The sequence below is a fragment of the Bacillus rossius genome, chromosome 13, assembly GCF_032445375.1.
Source record: "Bacillus rossius redtenbacheri isolate Brsri chromosome 13, Brsri_v3, whole genome shotgun sequence".
NCBI lineage: Eukaryota > Metazoa > Arthropoda > Insecta > Phasmatodea > Bacillidae > Bacillus > Bacillus rossius.
Window position 1 is genome coordinate 6,443,904 of NC_086340.1, and position 21,288 is coordinate 6,465,191.

At 41.9% G+C, this 21,288-nt stretch overlaps 1 protein-coding gene across 1 annotated transcript in view; it reads left to right on the forward strand.

The window, feature by feature from the left end:
• Nucleotides 1–479: 479 nt before the first annotated feature.
• LOC134538588 (uncharacterized) overlaps nt 480–21,288 on the forward strand; it is a 125,096-nt gene continuing 104,287 nt past the window's right edge. The window contains exon 1 of the mRNA XM_063380014.1: nt 480–694. Coding sequence (XP_063236084.1) covers nt 578–694 — 117 coding nt within the window. The 5' untranslated portion in view covers nt 480–577. The remainder of the gene's footprint in view (nt 695–21,288) is intronic.

A 21,288-nucleotide genomic window follows, 5' to 3' on the forward strand; every position in this document is an offset into this window, starting at 1 on the left:
TTATAAGTCGGATGGTGTATATATGTATACCAAGGTGATTTTGTATGTATACGATGTTATAATGTTGTCAGCATTGGATGTATGAAACCTATGTTTTATTTTTATGTGATTATGTTAGCCTCTGTGCTATTAACAACAACAATAAATAAATACATGTACACAAGCCGCTGCGATTCGCCAGTCTGGCGCAACACGTCACTAGCATGTCGGTGACGCGAACCCATTCAGTTTTGGCCCTTCCAAAAATCGCTCAACACGGCTAAAACAGTTTCACTTAAAAAAAAAAAAAAAAAGTTTTCATCTTGGTTCCCCCTAAATTCGGGGGGGAAACCCCGTAGTTGGCATCCCTGAGCGACGGCGGGCGCGCGTGCCGGCGAGCGGGTTGCGGCGACCGCCGCTAGATGGCAGCAGCGGCGCGCGCGAGCCCCGGCTGAAGCCTGCAGGCGGCCGCGCGCAGCCAGTCGCCAGGCGCAGCGGGCCCGGCCGCTGGCGTTGGGCTGGCTGGCTCCACAGCTGGCTGGCTCTTCGTGTGCGTGCGTGCGTGCGTGTGCTAACGGCTAACGGCTAACGGCTAACGATGCAACACTGCGGCATCTGCTCGGTGCTCGCCGACCTGTTCCGCAGGATCATGTGCATCGGCGGCAGTCGCAGGGGCAGCTCCGACTCGTACTACCAGGAGCTCGACGAGGAAGACGTGAGTACCGACCGTGCACACACCTGTGTGCTTTTTTTTTTAAACTTTTTCATGTCGGCCTGTTTTGCCCATTCACCAGCAGTAAAATCTTCCCCGTGGCAACAATCGTACAAATAACGTACCTTTGTGCAGTAATGACGCGTTCGGAATTGAATTTCAGTGCCGAATTCGAATGCAACGGTTTTCGTGGAACATTGTTGTGAAACGTTTCTGTTGCGGACGGTGCAGAAAACTCGTTAGGTAAACAAACGGACGGTCATAGAGTTTTTTTTTTTTTTGGAGGAGACGAGTGAATGTGAAGGAGAGGGACAAAATAAAAAAAGTGTTTCGACTCTTGAGCTTGTTTTCACTTTTCATTACGCGGTTCAACAATGTCGGATGTAGTTTTGTTTCGTTTGCGTGTCGTTGTGGTTTGTGAAACCGGTTTTCCGAGAGCCTTCGGACGTGTTGCAGCTGCTCCCCGGTAGCTGTGGGCCGAAGCTGGCGTAAACAAGCTGACAAGTCGTTTCCCTCCCGACTCTGGCGCATTGTTGACATTTCGTCTCGCGGGAAGGGTGAATCCTCGAATCAACTCCTTCCCGCTCCCTTCCTCCTTCTTCCATTCCTAGCACCTTTTTTTATTCTCTTCTTCCTTTTCGTTCGCGTGGCGGCGTTGGCCACTTCGAGCAGGGTCTCAACAGTTAGTACTTTCGTACTAGATCTAGTACTTTTATAACTTTTTTTAGTGGTTTAGTACAGATCTAGTACATTTTTCTTTAATATAATAATATTACAGTAACTCCAATATGTTTTATTATTAAGCGTAATTATTTTAAAAAAACTCTGGAATGTATGTGTGTGTGGTGTGATATTTAAGTTCGAGCATTGCAATGTCATAATTACTTCCTAAATTTTTAAAAACCATAACATATTATAATATAGTACTTTTTTTTTCTAATCTAGTACTTTTTTCTCGCCTAAGTTGGTACGAAATATTTTTTCCTTGTGGACACACTGACTCCGAGGCGGAAGGAACGCTAGATGGTCGGTTGGTGGAGCGCATTTAAAGCGTCGATTACATTCGGCGATCTACTACTCATCGGCGAATCCACTCGGTGCACACAAACAGTTTTTTTTCTTCATTGTTATAGCCATTGCTTTTTCGGAGTATCTTTTTTCTTTAAGGGGCCCGCCTAATCAGGGGTGTATTTGTGTCAGTGAGGCGGGATGATAAGCGCGACGCTCATTGGTGCTTCCAGCGCGATGTCTCCTCTAAGCGCAAGGCTGTGAACATATTTTTGTGACTTATTACCAACCCCAATTATTTAAATGAAATATTTCTGCTACAGCGAAAAAAAAAAAAAATTTCTGTGCGTGTAGATCATAATTTAATTCAACTTAATTCAGACGTTCATTTTTTGCATTATAAATACATTCTCTATTATTTAAATTAAATATCTTAATTAAATACAGAGGTTTGGTCATAATTCCATTGAAGCTTTGCACTTTTTGTCATGGAAAAAAATTCAAGAATGCAAGATGAAGAAATAAAAATGAAAACATAAACCCACAGAAAAGAAGCTTAAATCATCTGATTACAATAAGATGGGCCCAACGATGAAACTAACTGAACATGTATTATAGACAACACAACTACGACAGCGCATACGAACACATTCAAACAATAAATAATCAGACAGCACAATAATTCCTTGGAAGAAAGTTAGCCATGAAAAATTAACAGCACAGGCGAGCCCACTGGGCTAACAAAGACGAGACGGTTTCAAACAAGAACACTAGATGCTGGACAACGCAGTAAACGTATACGAACACAACGATGAAAATAAACAGATATTGTGGACGAAACCAAAACGATGAACAGCACCGACGAACACAGCTGGTTTTTGCCATGACAAAACGGTTGCGACGTTTCAAATTGTTTTAAATCGAAATTCCCCATCGCATGAATCCAACTTAATGGCATATGCCAACCTCGTGAAGCACTATTTACATAATTATCCGACTAGAACAAAAAATAATAATTTTCATATATTACAACATCGTACAAAATGTTTTGCAAATAGTCCGAGATACTCTGCCATATGTCTTTATAACAAACTTCCACCACATTTTAAATCAGAAAACCAACTTTTTGCATTTAAAAAAAACTGAAAGATTTGCTGTTGGAATTCAGTTTTTATTCTATTAATGATTTAATGGAAGCAGAACTATGCTAAAAATGTATTCTTATTATTATGATATGATGTACATTATTTGTTTTTTACTATTATTTTTGTTTATGTGTATATGATTGTACTTAAATGTGTATTCATAATGTTTAATATTCTTGACGAGTCCTATAGCCTACTGCATGTACAATATAATTGTATATTTTTGTAGTCGACTTGGACAATAAAACTACTATACTATACTACTATACACTTTAGACCATAAGTCGTACTTAGGTTTTTAATTATTATTTTTTTCATACTAGTTTCTTGTCAGAAATGTTTTGACGTTATCATTTTTTTTTGTAAAAATGTAACGATAGTCCGTTGCTTAGGCAACCGACATCTGTCTGTTTACTTCCTTTCGTGGTTTTATCTATTGCTGTCAAGTGATATAACTTGAACGTTTAAAAAAAAAACTGAAAATTTGCTTGAAGATGGAGCGTGAAAATTTTGCAAACGCAGTCTAAAGACTCCCGATAAGTGTTTATTTGTCGATAACACCAAGTTGTGTTGGCTTCGAAATAATTCGCGTAACCTTTCACAGCCTTGAAGTTGAAGAATCTTTGGATTAAGGAATGCATCGATAAAGGAATCATTTGCTATTCGCAAACAACAGCCGACTCAGTTACTCGTCGCTTGCTTTGGTCCAACGGATGAAGTTGAAACACTGTTCTACATTTTTCGCTGCCCGCTTACCATTGGTGTGTTTTTTTTTATCGGCCGTTGTAGTGCAGTTGAAGTACGAAATAATTAAAAGGTACAACATTATTTTTAAGGAGCCCGCCTCGTCAGGGGCGTATCTGTGTCGGCGAGGCGGGATGATAAGCGCGACGCTCGCTGGTGCTTCTAGCGCGGTGTCTCCTCTGGACTGGCGCGCAGTCTTCTCGTCGTGCACTGAGCGGCGACCGTAACATTATAAAAGGTGTAATGCAAGTCCCTTAAGCGTTTTCAAGAATCTGTATTGTAGGTTTTACGCCTAAATATTACTCTGAAAACATGGGTTTTAGCCATTTTAACTCTTATGAAAATACTGTTTAAAAACTTCGTCCGAAATCAAAAGTATTTTTCGGTCCTCAGCGAATTCTTAAATGCTTTTTTTTTTTTTTTTTTTCGTAAGCAGACCCCTGCTGGGATATCTCGAGTAGTTTTTTCCCTGGAGCCCTGCGCACCGTGTGTGTGTGTGTGTGTGTGCACGAGGGTAGGCAGGGGCCTTAACACGCCCGTGAGACGGCATATGCCGGGAGACCCGCGCCTGGACGCATCTGTCCCAGCTGACACGCCTGTCTGTCCCCGTGCTGACCTCCTGACCTCCACACCCCTCTCCGAGGCCCCGCATGTCCGACACACACTCCGTGACCTACCCCCCCCCCCTCCCGGGGGGGGTCTACAATACAGCCCCTCCGCGCTGAAGTCAGTCCCCACATGGGAAGCCTTCTTTTCGCAGACGAGAGAGCCAAAAACCCGAAGTTCCCCGAAGTTCATGGGGTTTTTTTTCTTCTCCGTATCTTTAATGTAGCTATCCTAACCAAACCAACCGTCCACAATGTTTTAAAAGTATTTATAATGTAGCTAACCTAACCTAATTGACCGTTATTATCCTTTTATCAACACCGCCATATTTAGTTACAATGAACAAAAAAAAACCGAAGATGCAAGATCGGGCGTTTGGCTCTCTCGTCTGTGAAAAGATGGCTTCCCGTCCCCACACAGCCGTTAGTGTTTGTGGGCCCTGGAAAAAAAAATTTTGACGTTAGGAATTTATGCTGTGGCAGATAAAACCTAATACGCTTTCGTTGACAAAGTGTGAAATGCGTGTTTTAAGAGTAAATTTTCAGGCGTAAACCAACCGGTACAGATTCTTGAAAGCTCTTGAGGGACTTGCATTACACCTTTATCTTCATTTCTCGGCCATGTAATGTTACGGTCACCGCCCCCAATAATAAAAGTCTTCAATTTTGTCCCATCCAATAATATATTTAGTTTCGTAGTTATATTAAAAATATGATTTCTGTGATACAACCCATGTTGCGCATGCTGCATTTAGTCCAATCGTGGTAATGTGAGCACTGTGTTTTTACAAATTTGTTCTCTGAAAATATTTTTTATAAAAAATTAAATTATATATTGCAACCAACTATAATTAGAATATGTAGGAAAGAAAAATGCCTAAAAACCACCTTTTTGCACCTTCAAAGCCCAAATTTTTCCCGGGGGAGGACACCCCCCCCCCCCCCCCCAGACCACCCGCATTTTTTTCCTCCAAGGGATGGATATTCCTCAACTAAATCAATTGAAGTCACACCCCCCCTCCCCCATAAAAAAAATATATATCCTTGCGACGCCCATGCAGAGGAGACACCGCGCTAGAAGCACCAGCGAGCGTCGCGCTTATCATCCCGCCTTGCCGACACAGATACGCCCCCCTGACGAGGCCGGGGGGGGGGGGGCATCAAGACCACGCTGCACTCGGGTCGATAGCCACTCGGCCTCACGCCGTGTCGCCCTGCCGTCCTCTTTGGGGTGTCGCCATTCCTTCACGTCGCGGTCTCATCGCCTCCTGGGGGCTGTCCCGCCTCCTGCCGTCCGATGCGCTCAAACAGCCCGGCATCTTTGAATATATATATACTGTATAGAAGTCGCGAGTGGATAGGATTTACTCTACTATGATGAGCAGCTTGGGAACTTCAGCCGCTGCAGTGCGCTGCCGTAACGCCCTGTATCGTCTTAGTTTGTTATTTACACGTTAGAGCGCAGCACTGTCGCCCGCTGTCATTCCCCGCACCCCTCTTCCATCATTCACTGCAGCTCAAGGTCGTTCAACGGGAGGGGGAAGGGGTGTTTGAAGAGTTCGACACTTGTCCGCTAGGGACCACCACAAGACGATGGCCATAGAGATGGTGGCGATTGCGGCGGTGAATTAACCAACTACCTCAAAACCGTATTAGAAATTTTAACCTGGGCTGGCGACTTCTATACAGTATATATATTCAAAGCCGGCATGTAGGGCCTACCCGAGTGGTGCTTAAAATCCACACGATGGACAGCGCTACCATGGCTACCTAGTTTTTTTGTACATTCAAGGGCCTCAAGAATGAAATTTCTTATCCTGGGTGAGATGGGCCTTTTTTTTTTTAACTTGCCCTCACAATTAATCTTTTTCCAACAGCGTCGTATTAACACCCAAAGATTTCACTATTGCTATAAGAGCCTGAATTATATTATGAATTAAATAATAAATAATAGTAAAACATAAATAATGATTTAATATTATTGTTTTTTTTTAATTAGGGGTTTTCTATAATAACTGAAGAAAGTTAAACTAGCTGTATAAATGATGATATGCTATAAATTAGTTTAATATCTTCAAAAGAACTTCGCTAGGACGAATCTGCGAAATTGCCGTGATGCAATGAATACTGCTGAACAAACGTAATACCATAACGCCTGCCGGAAATTAACGTTAAACTTCAGTATAACAGAAAATAGTCTCGCTATTCAGATGGGGATAACATGGGGAGGGGATGTTTTAATTTTGACTTAAAAGTACTGAAACGGCAAAGATTTTACACACCAACTTACCTTCATGATACTGGGCTTCATCGGACGTAGTTAAACGCAAGGTTACGCTTGTTTTCTTGGGCATTGATTTCAATTAGAATATCATAGCGAACGGGGAAAATCTATATGGTGCGTTGATGTAATTGTGTTCATAGATGAATGCGAACAGAAGAACCTAGGCATGGAAATCGGAGTTTGATAATGAGAGATTTTGACGTGACAACGTCTAATAAATCGATGACGCCGGCTGCACGCACGAGAATGTGTCCCGTTACGCACAGTGCCCCGTTACGATGTGTCCCGTTACGCTCATTGTACGCTTGCGCCGCATCTCTCTCTCTTCCACTCGATTGGAACAACCATCGATTTGACTTTTTCGATGCACATTAAACTTGAATCACTCCCATTCATTTCCTACTTTTCCTATCATCGTCCTATCCTTAACAGAATAACACATGTTGGAAGAAGTTAAATAGCAAACATGTATAAAAGTTATAGTTAAAATAATCTCTTCGTTAAAGTAATAAACATATTTGAATTAATGAGTGCAAATAAAAGTAAATTTATCCATTAAATTGTAGATTTCATTTCACTCATTCTTTGTATCCATACAAAATAGTGATAATTCAATAAAAATGATTCAGTTTTATTCATAAAAGTATGCAATCATTTCATCAATGTTTTGTTATGACGTTGTCACGTTAAGCTATCGTCCGTAAATCGACTTTACAGACAGCCAATTTTTTGTCGTATTCCATTATTCTCGTGTAAACTTGAACGAACGAACGAATGCGTTAGAGACAACGTAAGGTAGCGTGCTTGTTTATGCAACTGTGTAGAGCCTCGCACAAGGTACCGTTTGTTAAAACGGCTGCTGATTGGCCACCTTATTGGGAATCGGTTTTTGGACACGGTCTGGAACACTCCCCGCGGATTAGATTACGGTCGTGTCCCAACAAGGCAACCGCCCTAGATATCTGCAGATTTCTACGCTCGCTGCGAACCTTGGAACTTGAGAAAAAGTAGCCTGACCAAGATTCCTGTTTTTTTTTTTTGGGGGGGGGGGGTGGGAAGGGGATTAAATATATTTAAGTCGGCAAAAATCAAATACATCCTACTGTGTTCAAATGCAGCTATTCATTAGTAATACCTTTATTGTGGCTCTCGGTAGAAGAAAAATAATTCCGCGATATTATATCTGGATGAATATTAAATTAATATTACCTACCCATTAGGGAAATTTTAAATTTAGTTTTTTTTTTATTGTAATGGAAACATTTGTTTTTTAAGATTTGTATATCGTGGTTTCTTTTAAGTGTTTACCTGCATGTCAAGGGTATTTACGTATTTTGTAATATTATTTGATGCCAAGTTAGATATTACTTATTTATTTATCCACAGGAGGGTCTTTATCATGTTGACCATTCTTCTTGCTGACACAGATGCCCTCCAACGTAGCACAGAGACTACTAGAGTGCGTGGTGTAGGTGAAAAAAAAAAGATACCTTAAGCTGTCTGCAATTGTACGCTTACTTATTGTCGTTGTTGTTGTTGTTTGTGTTGTCGGAATGAGCGAAGTGTTCCAGTTTCTATTGTAAAATGACCTCATTATCTTATCACCTGCGCTAAATGCTGGAAACCCAGTGCCCATTTAATTGCGAACACTACGTCGTTAAACGTGCATTTCATAAAATTATTATGTTTTTCCCCCTCAATGATCGTTGTCGCGCGTCAAGTTGGCTGTTTTATTTTCTTGTCATTAAAATTGTTTTTAGCGCTCTTACTGTAAGTTCATAAAGATAACTCTCTTGCATTTTATATTCCTTCTCTCAAATTGTTTCAACATAATTCAGTATGTCCGTGAAAGACTGTCCCAGTTGTAAAATTAAATAGTTTCAACTGTAAGCGTTGTTAGTGTGTTGGTTTCAAGTTCGCAACTAAAGAGAAACTCAAAACAGTTTTGAATAAGCCCATGCGTGAGTATTGCTTTGTTGTTTTCTCGCTTTGCATCGCGAAAGAATGGGCGTTTCCCTAATTAGTGGAGGGTGAACCTGTATTTGGCAACATGATTGAGCCCCTCCCAATTGGACTCTCTTTGTACGGGAGTGGTTGAACTTCGAAGTCCCTGACCGTTGGATTGGTCGTAATGGTCGACACGACGGAGCTCTTTTTTCGCTGGCCTCCACGTTCACTTTGGGGCTTTATAAAAGATCGTGTATACGTTCCGCCGCTACCTGATGATCTGCCAGAGTTGGGACACGGGATTGAAGAGGCTATTTTACTTCCATTACTCCGGACGTGTTAAACCAAAGTGTGGGAAGAATTTGACTTTTGGTTGGATGTGTGCCGTATATAACTAAGGTGCACGTAGTTTCACCTTCAATTTGATTTATGATTCGTTTGTAAATAGTTTAAAACACTGTTATAATGTGCCATTCAAAGTGGACATTCTTTCATGGGCATACTGTATTATTTTAAAGCTGTAAAAAGTCACTTGCGTGATATTTTACGGCTCGGAAATAACGTTTAGTAAATTTCGGGTGAGAAAAATTTTGACCCAAAAACAAATTCAAGATAGTTACCCGAATAAATTTGTATTCGGCAAGGAAGAAATAAATGGCAATGGCCAAGAGTGTATGAAGAATTCCATTTGGGGGGGGGGGGGGGGGGGGGGGCGTATAGAATGTTTTTCTCCCGCTGTTTGCTTCGAAATTATTTTGTTTTGTTGGTGTAAATGTTAGTATGTTATATATATTAGGATTTAATGTTGAGTTGGGGGGTGGGGGATTATACACCTCATACCTCCCCCATCTCCCCCTCCCTCCTCATACCTCCCCCATCTCCCCCTCCCTACGCGCGTACGCCCTTGGTCATGGCATGCAGTAAGTAAACATACCATAATTTGCCTGGAGTGATTTCGAAAAAAAAAAAAGTCTTTCAAAACTGGAATAATGTCTGAACAGGGATATTAACTCACGTCTTTCGGAATACGTGTTCACTGTCCTATCAATGCGCACCTTTTTCCGTCATGAAATGAAGACAAGTCTGGCTAATGTATTGATTGTGCCTATATATAGGTACAGTGATGTTATGATTCACACGTGGTTCTTTACTGGTGACGTTTTTAAGAGTTGATCATATGTGGAAGCCTTTTGTTTTTTTTTAATAATACTGTAGTTCAGTGGTTCCCTAACTTTATCAGTTGGCGACCCGCCTTTCCTTATAGGAATACCTCCACGGTCTATCGGTCCATGGTGGAGTAAAAAAACCTTATTTGTATCGTATCCCTAATATAATATATAATTTACCATCAAATATTGCAATATTCAGATACCGATTGATTATTGATAAACAATTTGTGTTCTGATTTAAAAATGGTTGACAAAATATAAGCACTTTGTAGCAAAACAGTTATTTATTTAACAATAGATATGTTATGTGTTTGCACACAATTCGATTTGTTACGATTTATCTCATCTTTCCTGATGGTTTATTCGGTGGTTTCTGATAGTTTTAGGATCGAGTCGCGGAACCACCTGTAACCCTTCCGCGACCCACTAGTGGGGTCGCGACCCACCGTTTGGGAACCGCCGCTGTAGTTAGTTCGTTAGTTGGTATTCTCGATGTACCACGGCTAGGCACAGATGTGCGCGTGTGAACAAACGAAAGGCTCTCTCTGTCTCTCTTTTCGGCGCGACCTTGAGGAGATCATACACGCAGCTGGCCGTACCGGAGCGACTCCTGAGCGAACTTGCCTGTCGATGGGGAGGGGAAACTTGAGGTCCCTTGGGCCTTTGAATATATATACTGTATAGAAGTCGCCAGCCCAGGTTAAAATTTCTAATACGGTTTTGAGGTAGTTGGTTAATTCACCGCCGCAATCGCCACCATCTCTAGGGGCATTCGACTTGTGGTGGTCCCTAGCGGACAAGTGTCGAACTCTTCAAACACCCCTTCCCCCTCCCGCTGAACGATCTTGAGCTGCAGTGAATGTTGGGTGGGGGGGTGCGGGGGAATGACAGCGGGCGACAGTGCTGCGCTCTAACGTGTAAATAACAACTAAGACGATACAGGGCGTTACGGCAGCGCACTGCAACGGTGAAGTTCCCAAGCTGCTCATCATTCGCTTCTGAAAAACGTAGAGTAAATCCTATCCACTCGCGACTTCTATACAGTATATATATTCAAAGCTTGGGCTCAGGACCGAATGCTCAGTCGGCTCGGGTTGATCGTCCACACGTGACGTCACACACGGAAAACTTTCAACAGGACAGACTTGAGCGTTTGTACGGGGCCCGTTAAGGGGGTGCCTCCCATTTCAGGTAAGATTTTATATTTACTGTAATTACAGATAAACTTGTAGACCTTTTCAACTGTTTTAACTTTCACGAAATGAAAAATATATATACAGCGCATACTTTTCTGCATGATTAGCTGGCAAAGTTACATTTTTAACGTTTTTTTTTGGGTTGTACAAATAAGGAGAATTTTAATTTATTGCAGAACTGAAACTTTTTAGGTTTAACTGCAATACCGCTGGTTTACTTCAAGAAATGGTTTGAATTTCAATTCAGAAAATATTAATTAATTTTACCTGCCATTTCAAAATTCTCAAATTTGTTACGATTTTGACGGCCAAGAAACACGAAATGAGTTTTTTTTTTTGTGACAGAAATGCAAACCACATCATGAAGTAGCCAGTGGCATTGCAGTTAAACCTAAAAAAGTTTCAGTTCTGCAATAGATTAAAAAATTTCCTTATTTGTACAACCCGAAAACGTTAAAAAAAAAAATGTAACTTTGGCAGCTAATTATGCAAAAAGTATGCGCTATATATATATATATATATATATATATATTTTTTTTTTTCATTTCGTGAAAGTTAAACAATTGAAAAAAGGTCTAAAAGTTGATCAGTGATTAATATAAATATAAAATCATGACCTGAAATGGGAGACACCTCCTTAACACCCACCAGAAAGTCTGGCTCCTGTTTGGAAGGCACGCATGATCTTCTACACGATTTATTTATTTTATTTTATTTTTCCTAACCTAACTAAAACTAAGTGTATTTTGGAGGGGTCCGGGTTAAGGGAGGGACGTAGGTGCGTCTCAGGCCGAAGCCTATACGCCTAGTCATGCTGGGATCAGCCATGCAGGAGGGGTAGCATGCATCATGTGCTAGGAGGGGATTGGCCAGCCATGGCAGCGATTGTCGCCATGACTAACTCCCCTCACTCTTAAATCTAGAATATAACTAGAGATAGGTTGGGCCCAGTGTAAAACCTGCACAGACACAAGGGGAAAACCCTGGGCACATTCATGCGGGATGCAAATTGCCATGCGTTACGTGTAGGAATTCACAGGAGACAGAGGATGGTCTGGATGAAGCCTGGATCGACTAAGAGGAACTCCCGAGACATCCGAAGAGGCAAGAAGGGGGAAGAAAGAATTAAAAAAAGGATGGGGAGGAGGGGGAGAGAGGTTTCTCCATCAGTCATCCTCCGAGTGACGTCAGCAAACGGCCCGTCTCAGCAAGCGGGCAGTTGTGCGAGCGACCAACCGCAATAGTAAAAGCACATCGTCTGTCGGGGCACTACCCCAGTCCCGTGATTGATGATTCGTGAGTGGTGCAATTTCCTTTGTGCGGAATCCCTCGGAATAAAGTCTCCCCCCCTCCCCCCCCCCTGAGTTGGCGTGCAGTGGTCAAAGCACTGCACTCTCGCACTACGGGAGTGGACCCGGTAGACATATTTGCGATTTTCCACGGTCTCCCTGGAATAGTTCCAAGAAAATGTCGAATCTGTGTCCGAATCCTTCCTCCAGATCGTGTTCTGCGTTTCAGTGCCGAATGATGAGTGACAAAACTTTAGCAGAGTTCCCGCAGACAGTGAAAATACAGGGTATTGAAAAAAAAAGTGTCTGGAAAACACAGAGGAACAGACAAAATGTGAACGGAACCGTGTAGTAACTTCTGTAGTTTTTCCACATCGCATGCGGGGGTTTTGTTTTCAAGAAGTATTTATAGTTGGCTGAAAATAATGCTCAAAGTTTGATACTCTACCGTCTATTATTATCAAGACATTAAATATGTACCTATGTCATGTCATAAAATCAAACAAACAATATCTTTGGAGGGGGGGGGGGGAGAAGACAATCTTTGCACGACTTACGTGGTAGAAATAATTTGTAATCGCGTAAGTGTGGGGTGTGGCTGTGTCATGGACACGGCCGTGTGTTTGTACGGGAATACGTGTACGTAAAAAATATTTTCTATACAAAATATAAAATACGCTATTTTATGTATGTTATAATCATGTTTTTATATTTTAACACAATATATATTCACTGTAGCTATTTTACACTAATGTTTTAAATATGCAATCGATAGATTTTGCCGAGAGCTGACGATTGAAACTCAATCGAACGTCGTAGCTTCTCCGAGTCAAAAGTTATACTAAATGTAAATATCGAAACACAGCAAAATGACCTCAAAATGGCGGCGCTTCCCCCTCCACCGCGCGCGATGCGTCACAGTCCTCGCTTAGCGTAACGAATTATTTGATCATTTAGCTATCCAGTGGTGTAATTATACTTTTGGATGGATATAATTGATATGTAGCTGCAATACCAAACTATATCCAACGATTTTGTTATCATTCGTTTTTTTTTAAATTGCTTCCCTCTATGGAAGCAATTTTAAAGACGTATTCACGTCAAAAACTTTAAAAAAAGAAGAGAAAGGTTGGCAGTTCCCACCACAGTGCAAGGAGGGGAGATAGAGAAGTGCGACTCTTGCAGTATAAACTTGAAACCATGTTTCGCGCCACATGTGACGCTATCTGTTGATTGTGCCCATAACTACTGAGAAAAAAACAAAACTCTGATGGGAGGTTCAAAACGCAAAGTTTTAAGTTTATTATGTTAATTAACTACTTGACGACTAATTGCTTATAACCGAGATTCAACTGTGCGAGAAATATATTATGCTGTTTTGTGATTTAAAAAAAAAACGTGAAAAATTTCTGGGGTGCCACACCACGAAATATGTGGTTACCAAAATAGTGTATTAATTCTCACTGGTTTGTTTGCCTGTTAACAATATAGCTGTGTTAGTAATATATTATGAAAGCTGCTATCTAGCGGGTAGATCCAACAGGGAATACCACATAACTTAGAAAGTCACAACTTAGAACTATCACAACTTAGAAACACACAACCTAGAACTGTCATAACTTAGAAACACGTAACTTAAACACACAACGCAGAACCACACAACTTAGAAACGTCATAACGTAGAAAGTCATAACTTAGAACTGTCATAACTTAGAAAATTCTAAGTTATGTGTTTCTAAGTTGTGTGTTTCTAAGTTATGACAGCACCCCGATCCAATACTACTACCTAGTCTCGGCAATTATAATTTCTCCTCCGTGGTCCCTGGTCATCACGCCAGCGCCACTTCTGATGGAGTTCATTTTCTCGTGGAACTGGAAATCGACTACTATCGAAGATCCGGTTTATCGATCACCTTGATCCGACGCCTGGCAGTCCCATGGCGTAAACATTTCAGTTCACGCTATCCGTGTTGACGCATTTTCGGTAGCCGACCTATTAGTCAGGATTACTCGGCTTATACTTAAAGAGATTCAATTCAGGACTTGTTGACATGCATCGGGAGAGATAATCCGTCTTTTCGAACTACGTCGATCCCCTGCTGAGCAGGATTTTAAATAGTGTATATTACCATGCCAATTTTTAAAATTCGTCAACTGGTCCCGTGTCGTGTGGATTTTAACGTTTGTGTTGTTCCAAGAAGAAACCTGTTGTTACACACACAGGAATTTATTTCAGGGGAGGATTTAAAAAAAAAATATTATTTTTTGACGTGACAACGTCTAATAAATCGATGAACGCCGGCTGCACGCACGAAAAAAGTGTCCCGTTACGCTGTGTCCCGTTACGCTCATTGTACGCTTGCGCCGCATCTATCACTCTTCCACTCGATTGGAACAACCATCGATTTGACTTTTTCGAGGCACATCAAACTTGAAACACTCCCATTCTTTTCATACTTTTCCTATCATCGTCCTATCCTTAACATAATAACACAGATTGGAAGAAGTTAAATAGCAAACATGTATAAAAGTTATAGTTAAAATAATCTGTTCGTTAAAGTAATAAACCTATTTGAATTAATGAGTGCAAGTAAAAGTAAATTTATCCATTAAATTGTAGATTTCATTCCACTCCTTCTTTGTAGCCATACAAAATAGTGATAATTCAATAAAAAATGATTCAATTTCATTCATAAAAGTATGCAATCATTTCATCAATGGTTTGTAATGATGTCACGTTAAACTATCGTCCTTAAACCGACTTTACAGACAACCAATTCTTTATTTCCTTTGGTACGTTTTGAGGTTTCTTGTGACCGACAGCAAGACCAGCAGTGGGCGTTTGACCGAAATGACACGTTGGCTCGTGGATACCAGGCATTTACCGCCGGGCAAGGCGGTGTTTGGGCGAGGCATTGCGACCACGTGACTTCGCGGAGTGCGAATGTGCGGGTTTCTGCGACGTTTTTATATCCAACCAGTGGCCCGCGGCGGCGCGTTCCAAGGTCGGGCCGATTAGGCCTCTCCCTTTCTCCGGTCGTGACGGCGGATCAGACCCGGGCGGCCTTAACGCGAGAGTTCGCGGCGCAGTTTTTTTTTTTTTTTTTTTTTTTTTTTTAAGGGCGCGGTCACACGGCAACCTCCGGGATACTTCAGGTGGACGCGTTCAACTTTTGCGTCGGTCTCAAACATGTCTCGTGTGTCATTAGGTCACTTACCATCCAACCCAAAATGTTGGCGAAGTAGCTAAGAACGTCATCTCTCATGCAGGAGCCTCTGGATTGGCTGTTGAGTATTGAAAGTGTTAACAGTACTTCGCGAAAAATATGGGGTGCAGCTGTGTCGTGGACACGGCCGTGTGTTGTACGTGAATATTTCCTGTACAAAATATAAAATAAGTTATTTTATGTATGTTATAAACATGTTTGAACACCAAGACGTTTTTTGACACCATATATTTTCACTGTAACTATTTTACACTAATGTTTGATATGTGCAATCGATAGATTTTGGCGAGAGCTGACGATTGAAACCCAATCGAACGTTGCGTTGTAGCTTCTCCGAGTCAAAAGTTATACTAAATGGAAATCTCGAAATGGCGGCGCTTACCCCCTTCCACCGCGCGCTACGCATCACAGTCCTCACTTAGCGGGACGAATTCTTTGATCCTTTAGCTATCCAGTGGTGTAATTATATTTTTCGATGGAGATGATAGATATGTAGCTGCAACACCAAACTGTATCCTCCGATTTTGTTATCATTCGTTTTTTGAATTGCCTCCTACTGTGGAAGCAATTTTAAAGACGTATTCACGTAAAAAATGCAAAACGGAGAAAATACCTGGAACAGGATCGTGCAATATTATACCGACAGGTAAAATTTTTATTGTTTTGAAATTTTTATGCTGATGGCAATTCTCTAACAGAGGTAAACTTGCTCAAATAAATGGAATCCACAAAACGTTAATACGATGACGGAAGACTAATCGGTTTTGGAGTTGAACATACTTCATACCACACTTTCGCGTTTGTAAGTACTGTTCACCTCAAGTAGTTCTATGTTCCGTGTGACCACGCCTTAAGTATGGATCTCACTCGCCATTTTTGTTCTTTTCATTTTCTTTGCCTTTTTTTTTGTCTGTCCACATTCTGAAAAAGTCCAGGAAAGTCAGGGAATTAATTTAAGACCCTGGTAAAAAAAGTCATGGAAAATTCCTCAGTGATAGTAATTTGAGGGTAAAATGTCATGCTCCAGTTTGGCACCATCCAAACAGTAGTCATTTTGTTTTTTCAATGGTATTTTAGTGCACAGTCCTACACACTATGGAATGGCATACGCAATATTCTGAAGCCGACCTCCGTAGCGTAGTCGGATGCACACCGGCTTACGGTGCGAGGGGTCCTGGGTTCGAGTCCCGGGTAAGGCATGGGTGTACCATACATATTCTGATAATTGAAAACGAGTTGAAACTGAGATTCACACTGAAAATAATGACCATTTGGCTGTTGGCGAAAATCTGTAGGCCACAATAAATTTAAAAAAAAAAAAAGCAAGATTCTGTTTGAACTAGGTTAGCCATAGGGATGGTGGAGGCTGCATTTTCTTTATTTCTTAAGAAAAAAATTGCAAAATAGGTTAATTATTAAAAAGAAAAAAGAAATTAGTCAAATTAAATTTGTAACTTTGGTCATTGTGAATCGGGGAAAAGTCAAGGTAGGCCTACTTGTTTATCAAATTGTGTGGACGCCCCCGCTACTGTTACTTGAGGGGTTGTCTCTTACATTTGTTCCGGCTCTCTTGAATTTGTTGTTTGTAGCAAATTTTGTCATCAAGTTATTCTAGGGTTATAAAAAGTCACGGAAGTAGTGATCATAATTTTGTACGACTGCGTGATTTTTTTTTAAAAAGACGCTGGTCAAGACAGGAAAAGGAGAAAGTCGATATATATTTTTTTCTTCGTGTAAACAGTGGCTTGACTTTTTTGTACATAAATTATTACAGAAAGTGATTTCCCCCCCCCCCCCCCCCATTTTAATTCAAAGTGCACAAAATTAGATCAAGTAGTGTCAAAGATCTGTTTTAAGGGGTGGGAACAGGGTATGGAGGTGATTTATCAAAATCTCGGGCAGGCAGTGACCTTTAACTTTTTTTTTTCGAAATTATATGTTTAACAGTAATTTTCTTCTAATTATGAATGTCAAGTGTGCAAATTTTCGTCAAGAAGTACAAAAATAAACTGTTTTAAAGGGGAGAAAAAAAAAGGGGCTGTAAGTGGTTTTACGAAATTTTTACCCAGACAGTGAACTTCCTCGTGTTTCAAAAGTCCAGTGTGCAAAATTTCATTGAGTTCGGAACGCATATACGGGACAAACAAACAAACAAACAGTTTATATATATATATATATATATATATATATATATATATATATATATATATATGCACGTGACGTCAGATAATTGCCACATCGTCCACTCCTGCACTGATGTGCCTCAAAGCACTGAGAGACAGATGTTCATTTAACTGCCTATCGTAACTCCTGTCTAATAAACCAGCTTTAGCGGTGATGCGACGCTAATAACCTTCAGGGAGTTGGGGGGGGGGGGGGGGAGAGCAGTTGCACAGCCTTTATATTTGTGTTGATCGAGGCGGAATGTTATGGTGATGGTAATCCTCGATTATTTTGCTTCTGATATTTCGTGTTTTTGCACATGATTTAAAAAAAAAAAAATCAAAATATAGCCCTATTTAATTACTTATTAAAGTTATTTTAATGAACAAATCCTTTATTAACTAAGAGGAATTTTTATTTTATTTTGCCAATCGTAGCATGTACTGAAAGCATGATATCATGTGGTATATAGTTTTGGATTAGCAGTACGTATGAAGCCTTCATCTTTTATACTCTTTAATTTAGTATATTATTCGTTAAATCAATAAAAAAAGGTAACCCCAAAACCATAAAAACCTGAGTTTTGCGGGGTTTAGGAAAAACCTAATTTTTTTTTATTGATATCATGAATGATTTTCTAACATATAGAGTTTAAATGACGAAGGCTACATACGGATTTGTGTAAGCTTTCAGTACAAGCTATGATTTAAATTAAAACATTCGCATTCAATTTCATAAAAACAATTAAATAAGGACTTATTTGGTACAAATCCCCTTTTTAAAACCAAAGTAATATGGTTATATAATGAATTTACTAAACATTGTGAGGAAATGTCTTGTTCTTTGTCAGCCCGCTCTGTTCGTCTGTGCTGTGATATTGTTTTAATTCCTTCCACTGGATTCTCTGTGCTGTCTATGCATTTTACATTTGACATCGCCTGTTTATGGCCCTTTTTTTTTCTGTGTGCTTGTACGTTCATCTTTCTGTGTACGTTCTTTGGGTTTTCTCTATGACGTACAGTTTCAACCAGCAATGGCAAGAATAATCTTTTTTAAAAATTTTTCTCATTCCAACAATCATTCAAAGAACGTAAAATAAACCATATTGTCATCGTTTAATTTAGTTGTAAACTAAATTAAAAATTAATTTACGTGTATACCATAGCAAAAACCACAACTTCCTGCGTAGAACGTATGATGAGCGAGTGAAGACCCTGCCACGCTGTGAACTTTTCTCTTCAGACTTTTCTCTTCAGACTTTTCTCTTCAGACTTTTCTCTTCAAACTTTTCTCTTCAAACTTTTCTCTTCAAACTTTTCTCTTCCAATATGTTGTGTCCAATAAAGTTGGAGAGCTATGACGTCATCGGAAACGTCACTAGCACATCCATGTTTGTTTTGACATGTTGGACGACATATGTTTCCATAAAATATTTTGCAAATAGGACGCGTTCTAAAGTATGTTCGATGTTGGATGCAATCAGCCAATAAAAATCGTGTCTAGCGAAAACGGAAATGACAACCGTTTATGTCTCAACAGAGCACATGACTAATTAAAGGGGTTATAAAAGATTAATAACTAAAATAATGTTATTATGACTGTCGTATGCTAAAACATTTTATGCGTAAGAATGAAATAAAGTTTCTATTGCTTTATAAAAAAAATTCCGAACACAAATTTTATTATGTAACGAAAATTATTGATTTTTTTAATTTAAAAATGTTCAAAAATTTAAAAATGTACAAAAAAAGTACAAAAATTCCGTCCAGCACCATGACGTATAATTTAATTTAAAAATAGAGAAAAAAATATTGAAAAAGCTTTTAGATAGCTCAGACCAAAAATAAACTTTGGTAGTGTGACACGATTTATAACATATTTGTGGTCATCTGTCAAATATATTTGATGGAGAAAGTTGTGAGCCATTTTAATTGTTGTCAAATATATTGCAGAAAAATAATTTGACAGTGTGACCTGGCCTTGAGAGAGATGTACTCGTCGCGTGTTGACGGACACTCGCCGAGAGAGTCGTGTGACGGACAGTCTCGCCGTGAGAGTCGTGTGACGGACAGTCTCGCCGTGAGAGTCGTGTGACGGACAGTCTCGTCGTGAGAGTCCTGTGACGGACAGTCTCGCCGTGAGAGTCGTGTGACGGACAGTCTCGCCGAGAGAGTCGTGTGACGGACAGTCTCGCCGTGAGAGTCGTGTGACGGACAGTCTCGACGAGAGAGTCGTGTGACGGACAGTCTCGACGAGAGAGTCGTGTGACGGACAGTCTCGCCGAGAGAGTCGTGTGACGGACAGTCTCGCCGTGAGAGTCCTGTGACGGACAGTCTCGCCGTGAGAGTCGTGTGACGGACAGTCTCGCCGAGAGAGTCGTGTGACGGACAGTCTCGCCGAGAGAGTCGTGTGACGGACAGTCTCGCCGTGAGAGTCGTGTGACGGACAGTCTCGCGGAGAGAGACGTGTGACGGACAGTCTCGCCGTGAGAGTCGTGTGACGGACAGTCTCGCCGAGAGAGTCGTGTGACGGACAGTCTCGCCGTGAGAGTCGTGTGACGGACAGTCTCGCCGAGAGAGTCGTGTGACGGACAGTCTCGCCGAGAGAGTCGTGTGACGGACAGTCTCGCCGTGAGAGTCGTGTGACTGACAGTCTCGCCGTGAGAGTCGTGTGACTGACAGTCTCGCCGTGAGAGTCGTGTGACGGACAGTCTCGCCGTGAGAGTCGTGTGACGGACAGTCTCGCCGTGAGAGTCGTGTGACGGACAGTCTCGCCGTGAGAGTCGTGTGACGGACAGTCTCGCCGTGAGAGTCGTGTGACGGACAGTCTCGCCGTGAGAGTCCTGTGACGGACAGTCTCGCCGTGAGAGTCGTGTGACGGACAGTCTCGCCGTGAGAGTCGTGTGACGGACAGTCTCGCCGAGAGAGTCGTGTGACGGACAGTCTCGCCGAGAGAGTCGTGTGACGGACAGTCTCGACGAGAGAGTCGTGTGACGGACAGTCTCGCCGTGAGAGTCGTGTGACGGACAGTCTCGCCGTGAGAGTCGTGTGACGGACAGTCTCGCCGTGAGAGTCGTGTGACGGACAGTCTCGCCGAGAGAGTCGTGTGACGGACAGTCTCGCCGAGAGAGTCGTGTGACGGACAGTCTCGCCGAGAGAGTCGTGTGACGGACAGTCTCGCCGAGAGAGTCGTGTGACGGACAGTCTCGCCGAGAGAGTCGTGTGACGGACAGTCTCGCCGAGAGAGTCGTGTGACGGACAGTCTCGCCGAGAGAGTCGTGTGACGGACAGTCTCGCCGAGAGAGTCGTGTGACGGACAGTCTCGCCGTGAGAGTCGTGTGACGGACAGTCTCGCCGTGAGAGTCGTGTGACGGACAGTCTAGCCGAGAGAGTCGTGTGACGGACAGTCTCGCCATGAGAGTCGTGTGACGGACAGTCTCGACGAGAGAGTCGTGTGACGGACAGTCTCGCCGTGAGAGTCGTGTGACGGACAGTCTCGCCGTGAGAGTCGTGTGACGGACAGTCTCGCCGTGAGAGTCGTGTGACGGACAGTCTCGCCGAGAGAGTCGTGTGATGGACAGTCTCGCCGAGAGAGTCGTGTGATGGACAGTCTCGCCGTGAGAGTCGTGTGACTGACAGTCTCGCCGTGAGAGTCGTGTGACGGACAGTCTCGCCGTGAGAGTCGTGTGACTGACAGTCTCGCCGTGAGAGTCGTGTGACTGACAGTCTCGCCGTGAGAGTCGTGTGACTGACAGTCTCGCCGTGAGAGTCGTGTGACTGACAGTCTCGCCGTGAGAGTCGTGTGACGTACAGTCTCGCCG